At 39.6% G+C, this 21,982-nt stretch overlaps 2 protein-coding genes and 1 long non-coding RNA gene across 12 annotated transcripts in view; 2 read left to right on the forward strand and 1 right to left on the reverse strand.

The window, feature by feature from the left end:
- PDE8B (phosphodiesterase 8B) overlaps positions 1-21,982 on the forward strand; it is a 256,055-nt gene that overhangs the window by 97,497 nt on the left and 136,576 nt on the right. The gene's annotated exons all lie outside the window — the stretch shown is intronic.
- LOC129037531 (uncharacterized) lies at positions 1,071-14,927 on the reverse strand. The gene is made up of 3 exons (XR_008502835.2): positions 14,762-14,927; positions 1,931-1,981; positions 1,071-1,259 (listed from the first exon to the last, which is right to left on the reverse strand). It is a non-coding gene; the product is annotated as an uncharacterized LOC129037531 (long non-coding RNA).
- LOC129037528 (alpha-aminoadipic semialdehyde dehydrogenase-like) lies at positions 15,553-17,371 on the forward strand. Its single transcript, XM_054489763.2, is given in 2 exon segments — positions 15,553-16,984; positions 16,987-17,371. Coding segments are annotated over 2 exon segments (1,614 nt in total). The 5' UTR covers positions 15,553-15,567; the 3' UTR covers positions 17,184-17,371.

Below are 21,982 nucleotides of genomic sequence, written 5' to 3' on the forward strand. Positions count from 1 at the left end.
CCTGGCTTAGCTACATGTGGGGGACAAATGGAGGCACAAATAGTACCTTGGTATTCTGAGACCTACAGATTTCCAATTAAGTATAAATTTTGAAGATTAATATGCTTTATTGATCTCATCAAATAGCCTATTGATAACCCTCCTCACTGAGGAAAAACAGATGGGAAAATACAGGAAAATACAGGATATTTCAATGTCATAGTTGGAAAATTTACAACTTAACTATTTTATTAAAATGTCTGTACTTTGGAATTTTAGCAGTTGTAGACCTGAGAGCCCGAGAGGAGACTGCACCCATGCCATGCAAATTGTCATAAAAGTTTTAGATAAAAGTTCATGTATACATTTCAGAGAGAGAAAAAGAGAAGGAGAAAGAGATTTTGTTGACAGCCAGATGAAATTAAGTGGTCAGAAATTTAATCTACTGGCCCACTAAAAAAATATTTTCAAGATACTGAGAAATGCAAAAAATAATGTAAAAATCAAGCATAATATCCCCACTTTACACCACATAGTATCACACACACACACTAGTTGAGTACAGTGATGCCCACCTGTAGTCCCAGCTACTTGGGAGGCTGAAGCAGGAGGATCACTTGAGTTCAGGATTTGTGACCAGCCTGGACAAAATAGTGAGACCCCATCTTTTTTTAAAAAAGAAAAAATATATATACTGTATATGTAAAGTCCTTCCCCTTGATCACTACTCCTCCAGCCCCACCCTAGAGGTAACCACTGTTAACAATGTGGAGTTTACCCTTTCTGAATTTGTTACTCATAGTGACAAATCTGTTTAGGTTTGCCCATACAATCTTTCTTTTCTTTCCTTCCCAAAAAGAGAACCATTTAAAAATTCTTATTTTTCTGCCATTATCTCTTTGGTCTCATTAATTAATTTGTTTCTGTCTTTTAAGAGAACAGTTTTAAATTGCTCCTTGTGAGGGTGCAACACACCAGCAGGATTATCAGCAAAGTGTAGACAAGGCTATGAATGTGGATCTGATGCTTGGGAGAAGAGAATTATCCTGTGACTCAACTAAAATACAACCAAAGACTCAAGAAGTTATGGATTTGCTCTTAATTGCTTTAATTGCTGCACAATTCTCCTTAGTTACTCTGTGAACTTGTAAGAATCCACCCACAGTAAAAGTCGAATTTGACAAGTTGTGAGAAATTGTTATGAGGATTACAATTCTTTGTGTCCCACGTGCAAAGTGCTTCCAAGATATTTCTTTAAATGTTGAATTTCATTTAAATATCTGAAATGAAGAAAAAGATATCTAACCACATGAGGTTGGAAAGCTTAAAAGTAATTGTTATCCTATCCTACAGACACACCAAAGGGTACTTAAAGATGATATAAAGTGGGATAGAAATATCTATACTATTATGCTCTGAACTAAAGCAAGTAGTATATATTTGTTATCCTTTATACTGAATTAATTATGTAAAAAATAAAGTTCAAAATATGAGTATAGTTCCTGTGTGACGAATTGCCTGAATTATTCAAGTGATTGTCTCAAACCTCTATGTCATTTGTTTGTAGAGTTCTTTAGAAGAACTTAGTACAATTATCTGAAAGTGTCTCTAAGGTATGACATTTCTGTGTGCATTGTTGTACTCAGCATTTAAAACATGGCATTGCACTGGTGTCCTTCCTGTTTCTTAAAATAAGCCAAGTCTTTTCTGGCCTCAGAGCCTTTGCGCCTGCTGTTCCCTCTGCTGGGTTGCTGACGCTCTTCTCTGTATGAGGAGGCAGAATCACTCCTCATCCTTCAGGGCTTGGCTCAGCTCAAAGGCCTCTACCTCAGAGACCCTTCCAGGATCACCTCATATAGAGTGTCTTCTCCCTCCAATCACTTCCTATTATCTGATTTATTTTCTTCATGCCACTTGTCATAATCTGTCATTCTCATGTTTGTTTGCTTACTTTTTGAGTCAGGCCTCTGCCTTGGCACACAATGGAGTCCTCAATAAATACCTGGGGAATGAATAAAGAGCTTTATTAGTTATTCTTTTCCTCATTCGTTCATGCCTTCATTTATCTTTTCAGCATCAGACACAATATTGAGTGTCTAATGTGTCTAACTCATAGTGCTGGACTCAGTAATAGTGATTGCAGTGGAATTTTCAGGTAATTAATGCGTAGCCCTTCAGATACCAACATTTACTTAAAAGTAAATATTGGATATAAATAAGTAAAGGATGAAATTGTAAAATACTGGATGAGAGTATTCCTTAAATACATTACAGCACATCTCAAATAGAAGCTCTACTATTGATATGGTGTGGTCCTCACTGTGAAGTGTCCTTACAGTGAATTTTTAAAATTTACATTTTGGTTTTTCTGTGAGCCCAGAGGGATGCCACTTCCTTTACCATAACTCTGACTAGTTGCTCCAACAATGGACCCTTCCTGCCTCTAGACACAGGGGTGCTGGTCACTGATCTCCTGGGTCAAAAGCAGGATAAGACAGTTGCCTTCACGGTGGTTGTTCTCACCATGAACCTTGACATTCCAGTTTTCCCACAGCATGTGAAGGCCTTAAGTTGTTCAGATATAACCTTGATTCTCCAAGGGGTGGTGTAGTAGAACACAGAAGGAGGTTTTTGGAAAATTGCATCTATAGAGTTAAATACTATGAATGTTTCTTATCTTGTCATAAAATCACCTGCATACATTCTTTTTATAAAGCCATCTTTGTAAGATGAGATTTATATTAATGTAATATGTTAGTGCTCAGATGGCCTTTAGCAAAGGATTTTAGGAAACACCTATTATCTATGACTGGGGTTGTCAGAATGCAAAAATTCAAATCATCTTCCACATAGGAAGCTCTTTTCTGGGTTCTGTGTTTGTGCTTCTTATTTCGGTGTTTCTCTTAACTGTCTTCAGAAGGCATCTTCTGACAGTGGCAACATCAAACTGCTAAATATCATAGGCTTATTTGGTGGGGATTTTACTTCTGGATTTGTTCCTCTTGACATGAAAAACATATTCTCTGCTTCACATCAAAAATGTAGGCTTACTTTTAAGTAGCTATATTTTTAAAATCTGTGTCCTGTTTTTGATCTAGTTTTTATTATATCTTGCATTTTACCTGCCATTTCTCTTCTTTCTCTTTTGTTCATTTTACAGGAAATGGGAGATCAGAGATGCTCAGATTTTATCAGTGTAGTTTCCCCTCACATCACAGCTCTCTCCTGTCTCTTTTATTCACAGTTAGACACTAAAGACTTCCCAGTGAGCAAATTTTTCACATAGGTGAAACTTACTCCATTAACCACTAAAATTTGAAGAATGATTATTTTAATCACTCTGGAAATACATTTCACAGTTCCCTCATTTGCAAAGTAAACTATGCATAAGATGTACACAGAATGTATGTCCATCTTTCACAGAGTCAGAGCCAGCCTAACGAGCTTTTACTTTTGTCCATGGTTTGGAGGCTGTTGAGCTAATCAGAGCTGTTTTCCTGGGCACCAAATACTCTTATGTCTTTTCCTGGGACCATCACTGGGTCTTTAGAATTCTCATGTTTTCCTTATTGTAATGACAGCTGGCTGCATTCAGGTTCAAGTTTACCTCCACCTCTTCTATAGGCAAACGTCTCCCAGGTTCAGTACTCTAGAGCCACTGTCTTGCAGTTCCATGCTCCTGTTAGGTTCTGGTAGGTAGGAACCTGACTTCTGGCTAAAGGGAATAGGGGATGTCATACTAAGCTGTCATTACAAATCCCTTAGGCCTTACTGATAGCCTTGCTCAGGATATCCATTTTAGTTTTTCAACTGCTGTGTTCTCATGAGATGGAAATCATAGAGCCAAGTGTCTTTGAAGAATTCTACTTGAGATTCAGAACAAGACTCCATGTTATTTTTTAAAGAGAGATACTTTTTTTTTTTTTTTGAGACAGAGTCTTGCTCTGTCGCCCAGGCTGGAGTGCAGTGGCGCGATCTCAGCTCACTACAAGCTCTGCCTCCCGGGTTCACGCCATTCTCCTGCCTCAACCTCCCGAGTAGCTGGGACTACAGGCACCCATCACCACGCCCGGCTAATGTTTTGTATTTTTAGTAGAGATGGGGTTTCACCATGTTAGCCAGGATGGTCTCGATCTCCTGACCTCGTGATTCCCAAAGTGCTGGGATTACAGGCATGACCCAACATGCCAGGCCCAAAGAGAGATACCTTTTTTCAAGTTTTTGAGTGGCTAGTTTTGCATATTAATGCTAACACTGAAAATAGTACAAAATCAATTTTTTACGCTTTTTATCTTTTTCTTGACAAATACTAGTTTAAGTTGCTATTTCAAACTAGTTCATTCAGGGTATGAAATATACAATGGGGAAACTTTGAGACTCATGTTACTTCCTGTTGTTAGAGTGCTTGATTTAGTGCTTTAATTACTATACACTACTGAAACAAAGTGAATATGCACCACCTTATCAAATCACTTGTTATTTTCTTAAACTGTTTTGTTTCATCTACAATTACATCTTTATATCACATTTCACAAAATATTGGTGATTATGTGGTGTTCTAATGAGTGTGTATAGATAATAAAACTAAGAAAATGGAATTTAGATTTAGTGGGGCTACCACCTAAAAATTAAACTTGCTTAGTTCCAAATTTCCAATTCTTTGATGATTTGTATCGTAAACAGGATAGTTTTTTTTATTACATTTACAAAACGTGGGCATGACTTGAACAAGAGTTGCTATTCTTAAGTCAGTTACTTTTATTTTATGCTGTATCTTGCCTTCTTGATGTTCTAGATGGTATGTCCTTTTAGTCCCACTAGAGTCTGTAATGCTACTGTAGTTCCCAGCTTCCAGTTGTCATCTGTGCGGTGATGCCATAAGCATTGGAAAGTGCACTGTCCTTATAGCCAGAAAGCACTGGTTCCTTCACCCTTTAGCTGTGACTCTCCTCCCCGTCAATCCTCTTTTTTAAAAAGCCAACACTTATTGAGGACTTCAGGTTATATGCCGTGTGCCATGTGTTCTCTAGATGTTCCTTCTTTTAATTATCACAAGAAGCCTATGATGCAGGTATTAGTATCCACATTTTACAAATATGCAGACTCAGGCCCAGAGAGGTTGAATAACTCCAAGGTTATCCAGCTGGTTAGTGACAAAGGTGGGATCTGAATACAGGTCTTACTTCCAAAGCCTGCACTTGAATTACCTCCTGTACCACCTGTACTACCTCTGTGCCTCTCTGAACCAACTTTGGGTTTTCTGTGAAGTGAGAGTGACAATCTCAGTCTCATGGGGTTGTCCAGGGGCACAAGTGAGGCAAGGGAGGCAGAGTATCCTTGTCTTATGCTGCACTTGAGCAATATAGGTAGTCCAGCCTAGACAGTCATCTTCTTTTCATTGCATGCCTTTTCCTATTTCTGGATTATAGATAGCAGTGTCTCCCACCTGGGCCAGCTTTATCCTGACACCCAGCATACACCCCAGCTCTGGGTTGGTGTGCATCGAGGAAGTGCAAATAAAGTGAAATATGCCTCATTAAGCAGGAAAGTAGTCATGAGGAAAGGCATGCACTCGAGAGCTGTACCTGGGCTCTTTATCTTCTGACAGATAGGATCATTCCCAAGGCTGTGAGAGTGCAGGGGATTGGGTGCCAACCAGGACACTAAAGAGCTCCCGGAGCCTGTGCTTGGTGTCTAGCCCTTCTGTTTTCAGGCAGTCATGTGCAAGCCCTCCCCTGGAAGGATTGTCAGACCACACCTGTGCCACTGCTGCTGTCTCCTCCCTGTCCTCCTGCAGGAGGGTGTGAGTGTGTGTGTGTGTTTTAAATTTCCAATTTACTATGGACCAAGGCCCTTAAAAAATACAATGAAAACAAATTTCTGGAAAAATAGCTTTTAAAAAGGCATTCAAAATGTAAGCATAGTATTTTATTAAAAGATTCAACAGCAAGAAAATAACATTTCAAAAATGTCCTGGCAATGCCAAATTGCTGGAAGTTTCTAAGCACTTATTGTCAATTTTTTTCCTAATCTCTTTACTGTTGGGTAGCAGTTCACAGACTGGCCAGGCACGGTGGCTCACGCCTGTAATCCCAGCACTTTGGGAGTCCAAGGCAGGCGGATCACAAGGTCAAGGAATTTGAGACCAGCCTGACCAACATGGTGAAACCCCGTCTCTACTGAAAATACAAAAAAAAATTAGCTGGGCATGGTGGCGCATGCCTGTAATCCCAGCTACTCAGGAGGCTGAGGCAGGAGAATCGCTTGACCTGGGGAGGAGGAGGTTGCAGTGAGCTGAGATCACGCCACTGCACTCCAGCCTGGGCGACAGAGAGAGACTCTGTCTCAAAAACAAACAAACAAACAAAAAACAGTTCACAGACCACCACCAGTGCACAGACTGCCGGCCCAGAGCCCACCCTAACTGAGGTGGGCACTTCATATGTGAATGCAGGTCCACCTGCCAAGGGGCTGGAGGTGTGCTTGCTGCTGTAAACTTGCTCTGTGGAATGCGTGCGGCAAGCCCCAAGCCACAGTGCCCGTGGAAGTGCCAGTTCCCTGCTGCCCTTCATGACACTACTGCCCTTGTGACTTGGCCTCTACCTCAGCTCCAGTTTCATTCTGTTTGCCTGGTGCTGGAGCTCATTCCTGAACCTAACTGGTTTAGTGGCGGTGGTACTGAGAGGGTCTTCCAGCGTCCCTCCCCGAGGCCTAGATTCTGTTGTCTGGATGCCTAGCTGTTGGCCAGGATTCTAATCCAATGTTTTAGTTTCCTCTTGTTGCTGCAACAAATTGCCACAAATTTAATGACTTAAAACAACAAAACATTATTCTCTTGTAGTTCTGGAAGCCAGAAATTCAAAATGAATCTTATGGGATAAAACCAAGGTGTTGGCAGGGCTGACTCCTTCTGGAGGCCCTAGGGCAGAATTCACTCTTGCCTCTTCCCAGCTTCTGGTGGCTGCCAGCATTCTGTAGCCTACAGCCACCTTATCCCACTCTCTGCCTCCATTGTCACATTGCCTTTTCCTCTTCTGTTGCCAAATCTCCATTCACCTCCCTCTTATGAGAAAACTTTTGATTAGAGGTAGGCCCCCCACCCCAATAATCCAAAATGATCTTTCCACCTTAAGGTTCTTAACACAATCACACTTGCAAAGTCCTTTTTGCCCTGCAAGGTGGCATTCATGAGTTCCAGGGATCAGGACCTGGATCTCTTTGGAGGGTATTATTCAGCCCACCACGATGATGCTTGGGAATTTGTGTCATTATCACTTCACCCCCTGTAAATTTTGCTTCTATTGTGCACTACCCCAACCCCTACCCCACCTCAACTGGACTACCTGCTATATGGGATCATTTGTGGGGGCGATCTGAGGTTTTCAGAGTCCGGGGGTGTTGGTGGCAGCTAATACTTAGTAATGTGTGTTTCAGATTCTCTGCTAAGGACTTCATATACTATCCCATTTAACACTCACATCAATCCAAGAGATACCGTGGCCTGGGGAAGCCACATGCAATCCTGTTCAGCCTGACTTCAGAACCAGAGTCCTTACCTGCTAACTGCCCCGTGGACAGAGGCAGACCCTGTGATCTGGGCTTAATTTAAGCACGTCTGTTCCCCACAGGGACCAGCCACATGGCAGTCCTAGTGCTCCAGCCTGACCCTGTGGTCCCAGCTTCTTTTCTTTCCCAGATAGCCTGCAGGATGCACCTTCCCAAGAGTGGACAGCCAGGATGAGCTTCTTCAGCTCTCTTCCAGCAGGATACGTACAGCTCAGGAACCCAAGCAGAGGACTGTGTGAATAACCCTGAGTTTCCAGGCAATCTGGTTCTCAGCCCCAACACTGCACTGCCCCTTGGACAGGCAGGGAGTTGGCAGTCAGCAGACGCTGGCTGAGTTTGGATTTGTTTGCTGATCCTGTCATGATATGTCATTAAACATTCCTGGCTGGAAGTCAGACATGAGAGTGCTGGAGAGTGTTCTCACACCCCTGTGCTGTGGGGAGGCCTTCCCTTCTTTCTGGCTGCCCTGGTACCCTCTAGAGCCTCCTATCTGCTGCTCGGAGGCAGTGCCTGCAGCAGCTGGAGGTGGAGGAAAGACTCTTAGGCTGTGAGTCCTCTTCTTCCGACAGCGAATTTGAGCCCTGGTGGAGCAATGTCCGGCACACTCAGGAAAGTGTGAAATCTAGAATTTTCTGTAGCGGCCTGAGGCAATAGTCAGACATGGCTGGTAGAGCTGTGCTGCCTCAGAAGTCGTCCTGGATAAGCTCCTCTGGATCCCCATCCGTGGAAGCATAAAATGTCAAGCAGAAGGATGTTATGAGAATTAGAACCTAAGCCCTGTGCTGACCTCGGGGAGCACTCCCTGGGGCTACCTTTGCTGGGAGGTGCCTGGCCCAGACCTGTCCAACCTGGGCCTGCAGCCGGGAACATTCTCCCAGAGTAGCAATCTTATTAAATTCCCTGTAATGTACATGTTTTAATAATAAAAGTATGGATATATTATTGATGAGGATACAAATAGCTTTACGTCTTTTACATTATGTAAGTAAGCACTGAAGTTATTTCTTTTTTAAAAAAAATACTTAATTTTTTTACAGCATTTTTAGATTCACAGCAGAATTTTGCAAAAAGTAGAGTTCTCATATATTCGAAACTCGGCACCACCCCTCACCCCTTGCAGCCATATGCACAGCCTCTTCCACTGTCAACATCCCCTACCAGAGTGGTACATTTGTTACAAATGATGAGCCAACACTGACAACAACGTAATCATCCAGAGTCCATAGTTTACATTAGGGTTCACTCTTGATGTTGTACATTCTGGGGAGTTTGACAGGTATACGCCACTGTAGTATCATCCAGAAAAGTTTCACTGCCCTGAAAATCCTCTGTGCTCCACCTATTCATCCCTCCCTTCCCACTAATTCCTGACAACCACTGATCTTTTTAATATCTCTATAGTTTTGCCTTTTCCAGAATGTTATATGGTTGGAATCATACAGTATGTGGCCTTTTTGGATTGACTTGACTCCTTTCACTTAGTAATATGCATATAAGGTTCCTCCATGTCTCTTCATATGTTGACAAACTATTTCTTTTTAGTGCTGAGTAACATTCCATCATTAGAATGTACCACAGTTTATTTATCCAGTCACCTACTGAAAGACAGCTTCGTTTCTCCAAGTTTGGGCAATTATGAATAAAACTGCTGTAAACATCTGTGTGCAGGTTTTGTGTGGACATAAATTTTCAGCTTCTCTGAGTAAATATCAAGGAATGCAATTTGCTGGATTATATGGCAAGAGTATGTTTAGTTTTGTAGGAAACCAAGTCTTCCAAAGTGACTCTACCATTTTGCATTTTCCCTGACAATGAATTAGAGTTCCTGATGCTCCACATCCTTGCCAGCATTTAGTGGTGTCAGTGCTTGCAATTTTTCCATTACAATAGGTGTATACTGGTATTTCATTGTTGTTTTAATTTGCATTTTCCTAATGATATGATGCGGAGCATCTTTTCACATGCTTATTTGACATCTGTGTATCTTCTTTGGTGAGGTGTCTGTTCAGATCTTTTACCCATTTGTTAATAGGTTGTTCATTTTCTTTTGGTTGAGTTTTAAGAGTGCTTTATGAATTTTGGTTAACATTTATCAAAATAATTTCGCAAATATTTTCTTCCTATCTGTGATGTCTTCCCATTCTCTTGACGTATCTTTTGCAGAGCAGAAATTTTTAACTTTAAATTAAGTCTAACTTATCAATTACTTCTTTCATGGTCATGCCTTTGGTGTTGTACCTAAAAAGTCATTGCCAAACTCAAGATCATTTAGATTTCCCCTATGCTATCTTCTAGGAGTTTTATAGTTTTGCATATTACATTTAGGTTAGATTTCCTTTTTATAAACTTTTTGATTGAAGAATAATATGCAAACAAAAGTTTAAAAGTCATAAGTATACAAGTTGATGAATTATCACAAAGTGAACACATTCATAATTATCACACAGGTTAAGCAATAGAACCAGTACCTCAGAAGCCTCTCTTGTCCCCTTTCTCAATCATAACTCCCTCCCTTTCTATTCTGACTTATCAACCATAGGGTAATGTTGCCTGTTTTTGAACGTTAAGTAAAATGAAGTAATATAGCTTATACTATTTTATGTCTGGCTTCTTTTGCTTAATGTTACATTTCAGAAATAATCCATCTTATTGGGTGTTGCAGTGTTTAATACATTTTCGTTGCCATATAGTCTTCCATTATGTGATTACATCACAATTCAATATTAATGGACATTTGAGATGTTTCCATTTGGAGCTGTCATGAATAATGCTGCTGTAAACATTCTTTTGGTGCTCATTGGGTACATTCCTATTGGGTGTTTACCTAAGATAGATAGTGAGTGTCACTATATTTCCAGTTTGTGCCCCACTGTCCCAGCTTATGCCTAGACATCCAGAGTAATAATTTTCCTCCCTTTCATTTTCAGAAGTGTCCCAGTTTGGCTAATAAGTGAATTATGTCTTTTGATGAATAGAAATTTAATGTAGTCCAAGAAATCTTTTCCTACCCCAAAGTCATGAAGACAGATGCCTGTATAATCTTTTAGAAGCCTTATTGTTTTAGTTTTTACAGTTATTTTATGTTCACCTAGATAAAAAAATTTTGTATTTACCACTTGTATGCTCTTTATTCACTCCTCAACAGTCATGTTTCCTTCTGGTATCATTTCCTTTAATCTGAAATAATTATTGTCACATTTCTTATAACGAAGATCTGTGGGCAATGAACTGTCCTTAGTTTTACTTTGTCCAGAAATGTCTTAACTTGAAAGCTGTTGTTCCTGTTTTCTGTTTCTGTAGTTTCTCATGAAAATTTAGCAGTCATCTGAATCATTGTCCCACTGTGTGTATTGTGTAGTTTTTCTCGGGCCGCTTTTGTCTTTGGCTTTCAGCAGATTAATTACAATGTGCCTAAACATAGTTTTCTTTGTATTTTTCCTGTCTGTCATTTGTTGACTCTTTAAATCTGTAAATATATGCCATTCAGCAAATTTGGAAAATTTCCCATCTATTTTTTTCCCACATACTTTTATCTCCTCTCACTTTTCTCCACCTGGGACTTCAATTACTAATATGTTAGGCCTTTTGATATTGCCCACAGATCCCTAGGTCTCTGTTTATTTTTTTCAATCTTTTTCTCTGTTCTTCAGATTGGACAATTTGTATTGATGTATTCACTTTCACAGGTTTTTTCCTCCCTCATCTCTAGTCTGTTATTAATCCCATACAGTGAATATTTATTTCCAATATTATATTTTTTCAGTTCTAAAATTCTCATCTGCTCTTACGTTTTCTGTTTTTGGCTGAGAGTTCTTTATTTGTTATGAGTTTTTTCTTTATTTTTCTGCACCGAGGTTAATCATAATAGTGATGTTAAAGTCTTTGGGAATTCCAACATCTGGGTCATCTCAGAGTTGCCATTATATTTCTTATGTGATGTGATTTGGAATTGTATCATGGGCATTGTGAATGATATGTTGTGGAGGCTCTTTATTGTTTCATTTTAGCAGGCGATTAGCTTGATTACACTCACAGTGTAAACATGATGTCACCTGAGGTGGGTGGCAGCTCAAATCTCAGTTCAGAGATTTTTAAATTTTTAGTTGGACTCCTTAAAATCTTCCCTGTGCATGAACAGTTCCAGGATCAGCCAGAGATGTGAGCAGAGTTTGTACACAAAATTTAGGTTCCCTCCTCATTCTCTAGTAATTCTGGTTGCCCCAGGCTCCATCTTCTGGTTCGCTAGGCAAGATTGATGGTAGGTTCTCCATCACAGTTTGACCGTCCCATGCCGTGGTGTGACTGTGGCCTGCCCTCACGGCAAAACTGAAAAACTAGGTAACTCACCAGATGCTAGATTCCTTCTCCAGATCTTTCTCCAAATCTGCCTACTTTTGTTCACTCTCCAGAGCCCTTAGATTGTCATTTTTTTGTGTGTTTTGTTAAAGTGTGTTGTTATTATCAGTGAGAGGGTTGGTGGTTATAGGAATTTACTCGTTCTTACTGGAAGAGAACCGCAGTTCATTGACATTAAATATAATTAGTCATGTATTTGCATTTAATGCTGCTATCTTACTATTTATATTATACCCATCTATTCTATTCAGAATGTTTTTCTTATCTTGGTTTCTATCCATTTAAATATTTTCCATTTCCTCCTCTTTTAGCTTATTAGTTAACTCCCTGTTTATACCCTTTTTGTAATTAGTAGAAATTACAAAATTACTTTTACTTTGTTAACTCAATGTTAATATCTCTACCCTTCTTTAACACACTAGAAGGAATGTAGAATACTTAAATTCCAGTTATTTCCCTCCTGATTCCATGCTCCTGTTGTCGTGCATTTTAATTCTATGTATTTTTAAATCCCAGGAGAAATGACTGTCATTTTCTACACTCAATATTCATTTAGATTTACACACAAATTTACCTTTTCTAAATGACATTATTTTCTCCATCTGTGAGCTTCCATCTGCGATCATTTGCCTTCTTTCTAAAGACTACCCTTTATTATTATTTTTTTTTAGTGCAAGAGTTCTAGTAACAATTTCTCTGTTTTTGTTTGTCTGGAAATTCTTTTATTATTATTATTATTATTGAAGTATATTTTCACTAAGTATAGAGTTCCAGGTTGCCACGTATTTTATTTCAGCATTTTGAAGATATCATTTCATTGTGTCCCACCTCCCATTATTTCTGTTTTTCCTTGGCTATTTTTAAACATTTTTCACCTATATTTTGCTTTTACCAGTTCTTCTTTAATGCACTTAGGTATTTTTTTCCTTCGCATTTTTTTCTCTTTAGGGCCTGCATTTCTTCTTAACTTTGCAGCTTTATTTGTTTCTTCAATATTGGAATATTCTCCACCATTTTCTCTTCAAATATTGTTTCTGACGCGTTCTCTCTTTCTAATCCTACTGAGAGTGAAATTACATGTATGTGACACCTTTTCTCTGTGTCCTGGATGCCTCTTACACTCTTCTTATATTTGCCATCCTTTTGTCTCCCTGCACCTTAGTCTGGATCTTTTTTTTTTTCTGACATATATTCCAGTTCCCCAATTCTCTGTTCACTGTGCCTAATATCCATATAAACCCATCCATCTGGTAACTGATTTTAACAATGGTAGTTTTATGACTAAAATTTCCACTTGATTTTTAAAATGTTTTCTAGTTCTTTGCCAGAATGTTGTTTCTTGTCTTTTAATTCTTTGAGCATATTTTCAAGTCTGTGTGTATAACCCCACTATCTGGATCTTCCACGTGTCTGTTTAATGTTTTTTTCCTCTCTTGGCTTTTGGTTAACCTTTCTTTTCCTTATAACTGGTTATTTCTTCTGAGCATTGGATTTTAAATTTAGAGATAATTTGATGCTCTGAATGATAGCATATTCCCCCAGACAGAATTTAGTTTTTCTTCTAGTTGGCAGCTGGGAAGGGGACAGGCGATAATAACTCAGTGACTGAGATGAGTCAAAGAACCATTTCATCCTATGTGAAGGTTGGCCTATCTCCAGGTCAATTCTGTTCCTAGATTGCAGCTCACTGGGGTCTCCATTGAAAACCTAACATGTTTTCCAAGGTCCTCACTCTCTGATGGGCCCTGAACTCCAGTTTTATCCTTCCGTTTCTGTGTGGTGGATGGAAGCTCTGCTCAGCTTCTCAGCTTCTGGAATTGTCAATGGCCTTCAGGGGATATGGACACCAAAAGCCACATTTTCCTTCTTGCCTTCTTTTCTCTTGCAGATCTTGGTCTGACAAAGTCTCACTGCACTGGTATCTATCTGATACTTTCAAATAGATTTTTAAAAATTCTTTCCAGTTTCTCTAGTTATTCTTATAGGAGAGTTGGCCCAAGAAAAGTAAGGTTCAGAGAGAATAAATAAATTGTCCAGGGTCATACAGACCCTGAAAGTAGAATCTCTGTGAAATCTGTTTAAGTAGGAGGCACAAGACCAGAGAAATCTGAGACTTACAGCAGCCTGCACGCCCAGCCTTCACCATCCTTTGTCATTTGGGTATTAAGTTTGACAATCGCTATGTTTAACTCTCTTGTTTTACAAAACTGATATCCATAGAGATGGTGTGATTTGTCCATGACCACACAGCGAGGTAATATGTGAGTTGGGGTAAAATCTAGGTCTGTGCTCCTCGATTTTTTCCTGTTAAATCTTGCTGCCCCCATCTTTTTTTTTTTTTCTTTTTTTTTTATTGTTACTCAGGTACCCAGACCTACATCCCAGCTTTAGTAAGACATCTCAGTGGTCCAAGAAGATTCTTCTCATTTGTAGAAAATTGTCCTTGATTTATGCAGCCACAACCACATATGAGTGTCACCTCTTACCTCCTTTTTTCCCCTCTTTCTTAGCTTTTCTTTTTATCTCTGAATTTTTACATTGCCACTGGCATCTTGCCTGTGGCTGATAGACACGTCCACACTGAGAGACATGTGCTCTAGTAGAGTGGGTCCAGGACTGCATAATTAGTTTTTCCTCTTTTATTCCTGGGTATATTATATCAGATTCTCTAAAAGGTTTTGAACCATAAAGTGAAAAGGGAAATGATAAAATAAGGCATTTGAGATTTTTAAACTCATGATCAGCTGCTTCCCTTGAAAGTAATTCATAATCTCTTCTAGAATTGCTAGTAAAGGCTTTTAACTTTTGTGGTTTATCTGCTGTTCTCTTAAGCACATGGTATATATTTACAGGTTCTTACCTTAAATTTCAGGCAGAATCATGAGTTAGATACTGGGAATAAAGCTGACCAGAAGTAAATCATTTCCCACATCTCATCTTTGTAAGGCCTGAAAATGTGATATTCCATGCTGTTTTTGAAGAGAAAGCATTTTGGTGGTTACCAGAAGGAAAGAATGGGGCAGGATGGAAGTGTCACTGGTCTGGCAGCCAGTGTCAATTTTATCCCATTGTGACCTCTCACTTATGTGTGACCTTGGACACATCACATACAATTTAGGCCTTATTTGGCAATATGTAAAATGAAAAGGTTGGACAAGATACCCCTTGGGAACCTTGCAATTCTCAAATTTTTGGAAAACTGTCCTTTACTGTGAGGCCAGTATCTGGAACAGCATTTTGTAATATGAATGAGGACTTAAAGCAATTTTTTATTTCCTGTGATCTTGTGGGAAGAGGGTGGGTAAAGTTAGATAATCTAGAAGTTGACATTTGTGTTTTCATGTAAGCAAGTCAAATGTTCTGGACTACATTTTGTTTCAAGCTAAAGAGCTTATGCGGTGATGACCCAGCTTATTAAGTTAGATAACAAATGTAAGGCACTTATTTCATTTCCTTATCACTATGGGGCTCAGTAAGGAGTTTCCAAAAGAATGAATGAGAGATTATCATCATAATATCTATCACTTATCAACTGCCTGCTGTGCCAAGATACATCCGTGAGTAATACAGATTTGGCATCTGCCGTCTCCAAGGGGTAAGTATTATTACCTCTAGTTCCACGTGTGGAAAATGAATTCCAATCTGGTCTTACATTAAAAACCATTGATGTGGCGCCTGCCTCACGCGCTGTGTGTGCACGCTGCAAAGACCAGCAAGCTCCCTGGACCTTGGAGCAGGCCTGCTGCCTTCATGTCCACTCTCCTCATCAATCAGCCCCAGTATGCATGGCTGAAAGAGCTGGGGCTCCGCGAGGAAAACGAGGGCGTGTATAATGGAAGCTGGGGAGGCCGGGGAGAGGTTATTATGACCTATTGCCCTGCTAACAACTAGCCAATAGCAAGAGTCCGACAGACCAGTGTGGCAGACTATGAAGAAACTGTAAAGAAAGCAAGAGAAGCATGGAAAATCTGGGCAGATATTCCTGCTCCAAAACGAGGAGAAATAGTAAGACAGATTGGCGATGCCTTGCGGGAGAAGATCCAAGTACTAGGAAGCTTGGTGTCTTTGGAGATGGGGAAAATCTTAGTGGAAGGTGTGGGTGAAGTTCAGGAGTATGTGGATATCTGTGACTATGCTGTTGGTTTATCAAGGATGATTGGAGGACCTATCTTGCCTTCTGAAAGACCTGGCCATGCACTGATTGAGCAGTGGAATCCTGTAGGCCTGGTTGGAATCATCACGGCATTCAGTTTCCCTGTGGCAGTGTATGGTTGGAACAACGCCATTGCCATGATCTGTGGAAATGTCTGCTTCTGGAAAGGAGCTCCAACCACTTCCCTCATTAGTGTGGCTGTCACAAAGATAATAGCCAAGGTTCTGGAGGACAAGCTGCCTGGTGCAATTTATTCCTTGACTTGTGGTGGAGCAGATATTGGCACAGCAATGGCCAAAGATGAACGAGTGAACCTGCTGTCCTTCACTGGGAGCACTCAGGTGGCAAAACAGGTGACCCTGATGGTGCAGGAGAGGTTTGGGAGAAGTTTGTTGGAACTTGGAGGAAACAATGCCATTATTGCCTTTGAAGATGCAGACCTCAGCTTAGTTGTTCCATCAGCTCTCTTCACTGCCGTGGGAACAGCTGGCCAGAGGTGTACCACTGCGAGGCGACTGTTTGTACATGAAAGCATCCATGATGAGGTTGTAAACAGACTTAAAAAGGCCTATGCACAGATCCGAGTTGGGAACCCATGGGACCCTAATGTTCTCTATGGGCCACTCCACACCAAACAGGCAGTGAGCATGTTTCTTGGAGCAGTGGAAGAAGCAAAAAAAGAAGGTGGCACAGTGGTCTATGGGGGCAAGGTTATGGATCGCCCTGGAAATTACGTAGAACCGACAATTGTGACAGGTCTTGCCCACGATGCATCCACTGCACACACAGAGACTTTTGCTCCGATTCTCTATGTCTTTAAGTTCAAGAATGAAGAAGAGGTCTTTGCATGGAATAGTGAAGTAAAACAGGGACTTTCAAGTAGCATCTTTACCAAAGATCTGAGCAGAATCTTTCGCTGGCTTGGACCTAAAGATCAGACTGTGGCATTGTAAATGTCAACATTCCAACAAGTGGGGCTGAGATTGGAGGTGCCTTTGGAGGAGAAAAGCACACTGGTGGTGGCAGGGAGTCTGGCAGTGATGCCTGGAAACAGTACATGAGAAGGTCTACTTGTACTATCAACTACAGTAAAGACTTTCCTCTGGCCCAAGGAATCAAGTTTCAGTAAAGGTGTTTTAGATGAACATCCCTTAATTTGAGGTGTTCCGGCAGCTGTTTTTGAAGAAGACAAAGAAAATTAAAGTTTTTCCTGAATAAATGCATTATTATGACTGTGACAGTGACTAATCCCCCTATGACCCCAAAGCCCTGATTAAATCAAGAGACTCCTTTTTTAAAAATCAAAATAAAATTGTTACAACATAAAAAAAAAACAAAAACCATTTACCACTTAGCAACATTGGCAGCTTTAGTTCTCCAGCAGCCTACATTTTGTGCTAAGGAGCAAAGTAATCTTCCATTTACCAAGAGCTTTTTTAGCTTTTTAATGATGTATTAAATTAAACACCCACTCACCAAATATCTGTGAGTGTTGGTTGCGCAGATGGATTTGAGTGTTTGGTGCTGGGATGCATCTTGTCACAGCTGATTACTTATTGGTTCTCTGACTGTGGTTGGGTGGAGTTGGCATCTGTCTCCTAGGTTCCTCCTGCCCCCAACAGTTTGTGGTTATGGTGATAAAATTATTGTGTGATAAATATCATGGCAGACATATAAACAGAGGAAAGGGGACAGCAATTGAAAGAGTATCAAACACACTTTAAGGTTCTAACTGTTTCAGTTACCAAGGCTCAGGAAGGTATATGTTGTGTGTTAAGGGATCCAGAGTCACTCAGACAGTGTTCCTCTCCCTCTAGCAGGGTATGAAAATACTAATGGCCCCAGACCCTCATCATCACTGTGAAATTCACTGTAAAATCTTTGGAATTTGAGGAGTCAAAAGTGGAATCTGGTTATTTTGATTTGCATTTTTGGATTGCCAGAGAGGCTGAGCATTGCTGCCTGGTTTTACAGCCCATTTGTGTATTTGTTTTGAGCATTGCTTGTCCTTTTCTTGACCCTTTTTAATTGGGATGTTCGCCTGTTTTATTATTGTCTTAGTAGAGATTCAAAAAACTCTAATAAGGATGCCAATCCCTTTACTATCATATATTACTAATATTTTTCTCAGTTAGCTTTGTATTTAAATATTTATTATGCTTTTTAATATGTTTTCCTTAGTAAAAACCTAACAATCTTTTCTTGGTTTATGTCTTTGATGTTATTTTTAACAAAAGCCTTCCGGGCCCTTGAATGCTGGAAATGTTCACTTAAATTGTTTTTCAATATTCTCATGGGATTTTTTTTCTCATTTAAAATTTTAATCTATCTGCAAGTAATTTGGGTATATGTCATGATGCATAGAGCTGACTTAATTTTTCTCCATATAGTTAACCAGTTATCTCAATATTATTATTGAATTATCCATTTCTTTCTCACTGATATAAAATGACATTTTTAATATATAATAAATCACATATATCGCTTTATATATATGTATAGATATGTGTAAAATTGGGTCAGTTCTAGATTTTATTTTTTCGTTGATCTCTCTGCTGGAAGCATACTATTTTGATACTTGTATCTTTGAAGTATTATTGTCACAACTGGCAGAGCAAAATACTTGTAACTCTTCACAGTTTTATTAGCCAGTGGCTGGAATTTATTCCTCTATATGGATTTGAGAATCATTTCACAAGTTTAAAAAGTTGTGCCAGTGTATTTATAGCAATTAGTATACAGGTTAATTTAAGAGAGACTTAGCATTTTTTAGTACTGGTTTTCCACCCAGGAAAACAGCATCTCATTCCATTTATTTCAGTCATATTTTCTGACACTCAGATAGTCTGAATGTGCGGTATGATGTGTTAAGGCACAGGTTCTGGAGTCAGAGAGTCTCAGTTCAAATCCAAGTCTAGCCATTTATTAGCTTGTATAGCAGTGAAAGTTTTTCCCCAGTGTTTGCTGGGGAAACATAGTGTTGCTCAGTAAACATTTGTGGAGGAAATGTTTGAATGAAATAATTTATTCCTAAATTTTTTGTTTTTGCAGTTGTGAATGAGTTTTAGTCTGCATCCTTGTCAGCAATTAACATTGTCAGTTTTTTAGGTTTTAGCCCTTCTACTAGGTGTGTTTTAATTAGTAATTCCCTGGTGACAAATGATGGCAAGCATCTTCTTTGGTGAGGTGTCTGTTCAGATCTTTTGTCCATTTGTTAATTGGGTGTTTGTTTTCTTAATGTTGAGTTTAGTGTTCTTTGTGTATGTTGGATATAAGTCCGTTACCACATTTATGTTTGAAAATATTTTCTCCTCATCTGTGGTTTGTGTTTTTATTCTTCTCACAGCTTATTTTGAAAGCAGAATTTGTTAATGTTAATATAATCCAATTTGCTATTTTTTTCTTTCATGGATCCTGCTCTGTGGTATAATTTTAAGCCTCTTATATCAACTCATAAAAACAGAGAGAACAATAATGTAAATTGACAGAGCACGCAGTCCATAAGCAGCATCTTTCATAAAACTAAGGATTAGAGTATATGTCTATAAACTCAAAAATATGAGCAGTTAGGGCCAAACCAATGACAGTAACAAGGAAGTCTGCAGGAGGAAGCAGCTGGCAGACAAACAAACTTCTGGGGATCCCAGGGCTGGGGACCCAGATACTTCTCTCAACACCTGTCCCAAAAAGGGGACAGTCCCCCAGGAGTGGAGGGCTTGCTGTCGATGTGAACACATTCGCTTAAAGTGGAGGGGGCTTCCCAGGCTCCAGTTGGCAAACAGTAAGGACAAATGAGAAAAATATGCCCACAAAGCAGAGGAGAAACTGCAACCTAATATTTCAAATGAGCTAAAAGAAATTAAGAAAATGATTAAAAGTTACAAAAGAACAGGACGAATGCAAATTAAAAAAAACACAGGTTACATAATTAGACAACAGAAAAATGTGAAAGGGAATTGATTACTCAGAAAAGAAATAGAAATAAAAGCAAAAAAAAATCTAGGAAAGGAAGGTCGAACTGGAAGAAATATAAGAGTGAGTAAACACTGCAGAAAGCACTGTATAGAAATTGGAAAGGAAGAAGAAAAACACAGAAATAAAGAAGACAAGAAACTATTTGAGAAGTGATAGAATGCAAGACAGGCAAAGGAGCTCCACAAATATATGATGATTCATTATATAATATATATCATATATATAATGTATATTATATCTATCTAGATAGGTCCACATATATAATACATATACATACATAACTCCTCTATATAATAGGAGCCTCTGAAAAGAAAAAACCAAACCCCATTGTGTGCTGGGAAAATCAATCCAAAAAGACAACATTAATTCATATTCTAGTAACATAATTGCACTATAAAGAAAAAAAAAGTCTTTTGGGGCATCTAGGCAAAAAGACCAAGTCGTTTATAAGGAAAAGAAATCAGATTGGCATCAGAACCTGAGAGCAATGCTTTAAGCCAGGAGATACTGGAGAAAATATGTTAAAGATAATCTAGGAAAGAAAAAGTGAGCCGATTATTCTACATTCAGCCAAACTGGACTCTCAAATATAAGAACCACAGACAAAACCGTGCGAACATGCCAGACCTCGGGGAATGAATTTCCCATTAATGCTTCTTGAGGAACCTTCTGACATTTACTGTGACTGGAGAAGCTTTAGCATAAGGACTGGTGGTTGACATGTGAGACTTTGGGGTACATTAGCTTCTGGTGAGACCCCTGGCTTTCTCAGAATTCCATGAGTGTTCTCGATCCAAAGACAGCTGTGAAAAGTGGTTCTATGATCCCTCAGTTGGAATACCATTTATCTTCTGCTCAGGTGTTGGTTTTGACTCCAGTCATTTGGCTTGTGATTATTTCATATCCCTCCTTTTAAGAAGCCACACACTAATGCACCTGTAGCTTGTGTGGCCTATTGCCCACCCAAAGGATACATATCATCAGATCTCTCTAATATCAACAAGGGGAAGTCATTTGTTTCCATTGAGATTCTTTCCGTTTAAACACAGGAGAGCTCATTCAACCTTATTTAATAAGGAGAAAAAAGGCAATTTATTGGCTCACCTAACTGAAAAATCCAGAGTTAGATATGGCTTTGGGCAAGTCTTGATCTGGTAATTTGGAAGTGTTACAAAGGATCTTGTTTCTTTCCATTTCTCCACTCTGCTTTCCATGGTGTTGCTTTCGTTCTCACATGGTGTCGAGATGTTACGAGAAAGAACCTCACTACACGTTTCTTTTTGATAAACAGTGAGAATATTTATTAAAAGTGGAATAGCTTTTTCCCAGCATTGCTAGCAAAATCCTGGGATAAACTGAGTGGACTAGCCCAAGTCAAATGACTACCCCTAACCAATTGCTGTAGCAGTCCAAGTCACATGATTACTCCTAACCAATTGCTATAGCCAGGAAAATGAAATGCTTAGTTATGGTTACCTGTCCTCCTCTTCTTCCTCCTCCTCCTCTTCTTCATCTTCTTCTTCTTTCTTCTTCTTTCTCTCCCTCCTTTTCCTCCTCCTCTTCCTTCTCTTCCTTTTCCTCTTCTTCTTTCTCTCCTTCTCCTTCTTCTTATTTCTTCTTTCTTCTTCTTGTTTCACTCTGTCACCCAGGCTGGAGTGCAGTGGTATAAACATGGCTCACTGCAGCCTCAACCTCCTGGGCTCAAGCAATTCTCCCACCTCAGCCTCCTGAGTAGCTAGGACTACAGATACACACCACCATGCCTGGCTACTCTTTTTTATTTTTGGTAGAAATAGTGTCTCACCATGTTACCTAGGCTTGTCTTGAACTCTTGGCTCCCCAAAGTGCTGGGATTATAAGTGTGAGCCACCGCTCCCAGCCCACATGTCTTTAGAACCAAACAGAGATTTCCAAACAGAAGTCAGTGACTCCTGGAAGGAGAAAGGAAGGAAT

Source organism: Pongo pygmaeus, chromosome 4, assembly GCF_028885625.2.
Source record: "Pongo pygmaeus isolate AG05252 chromosome 4, NHGRI_mPonPyg2-v2.0_pri, whole genome shotgun sequence".
NCBI lineage: Eukaryota > Metazoa > Chordata > Mammalia > Primates > Hominidae > Pongo > Pongo pygmaeus.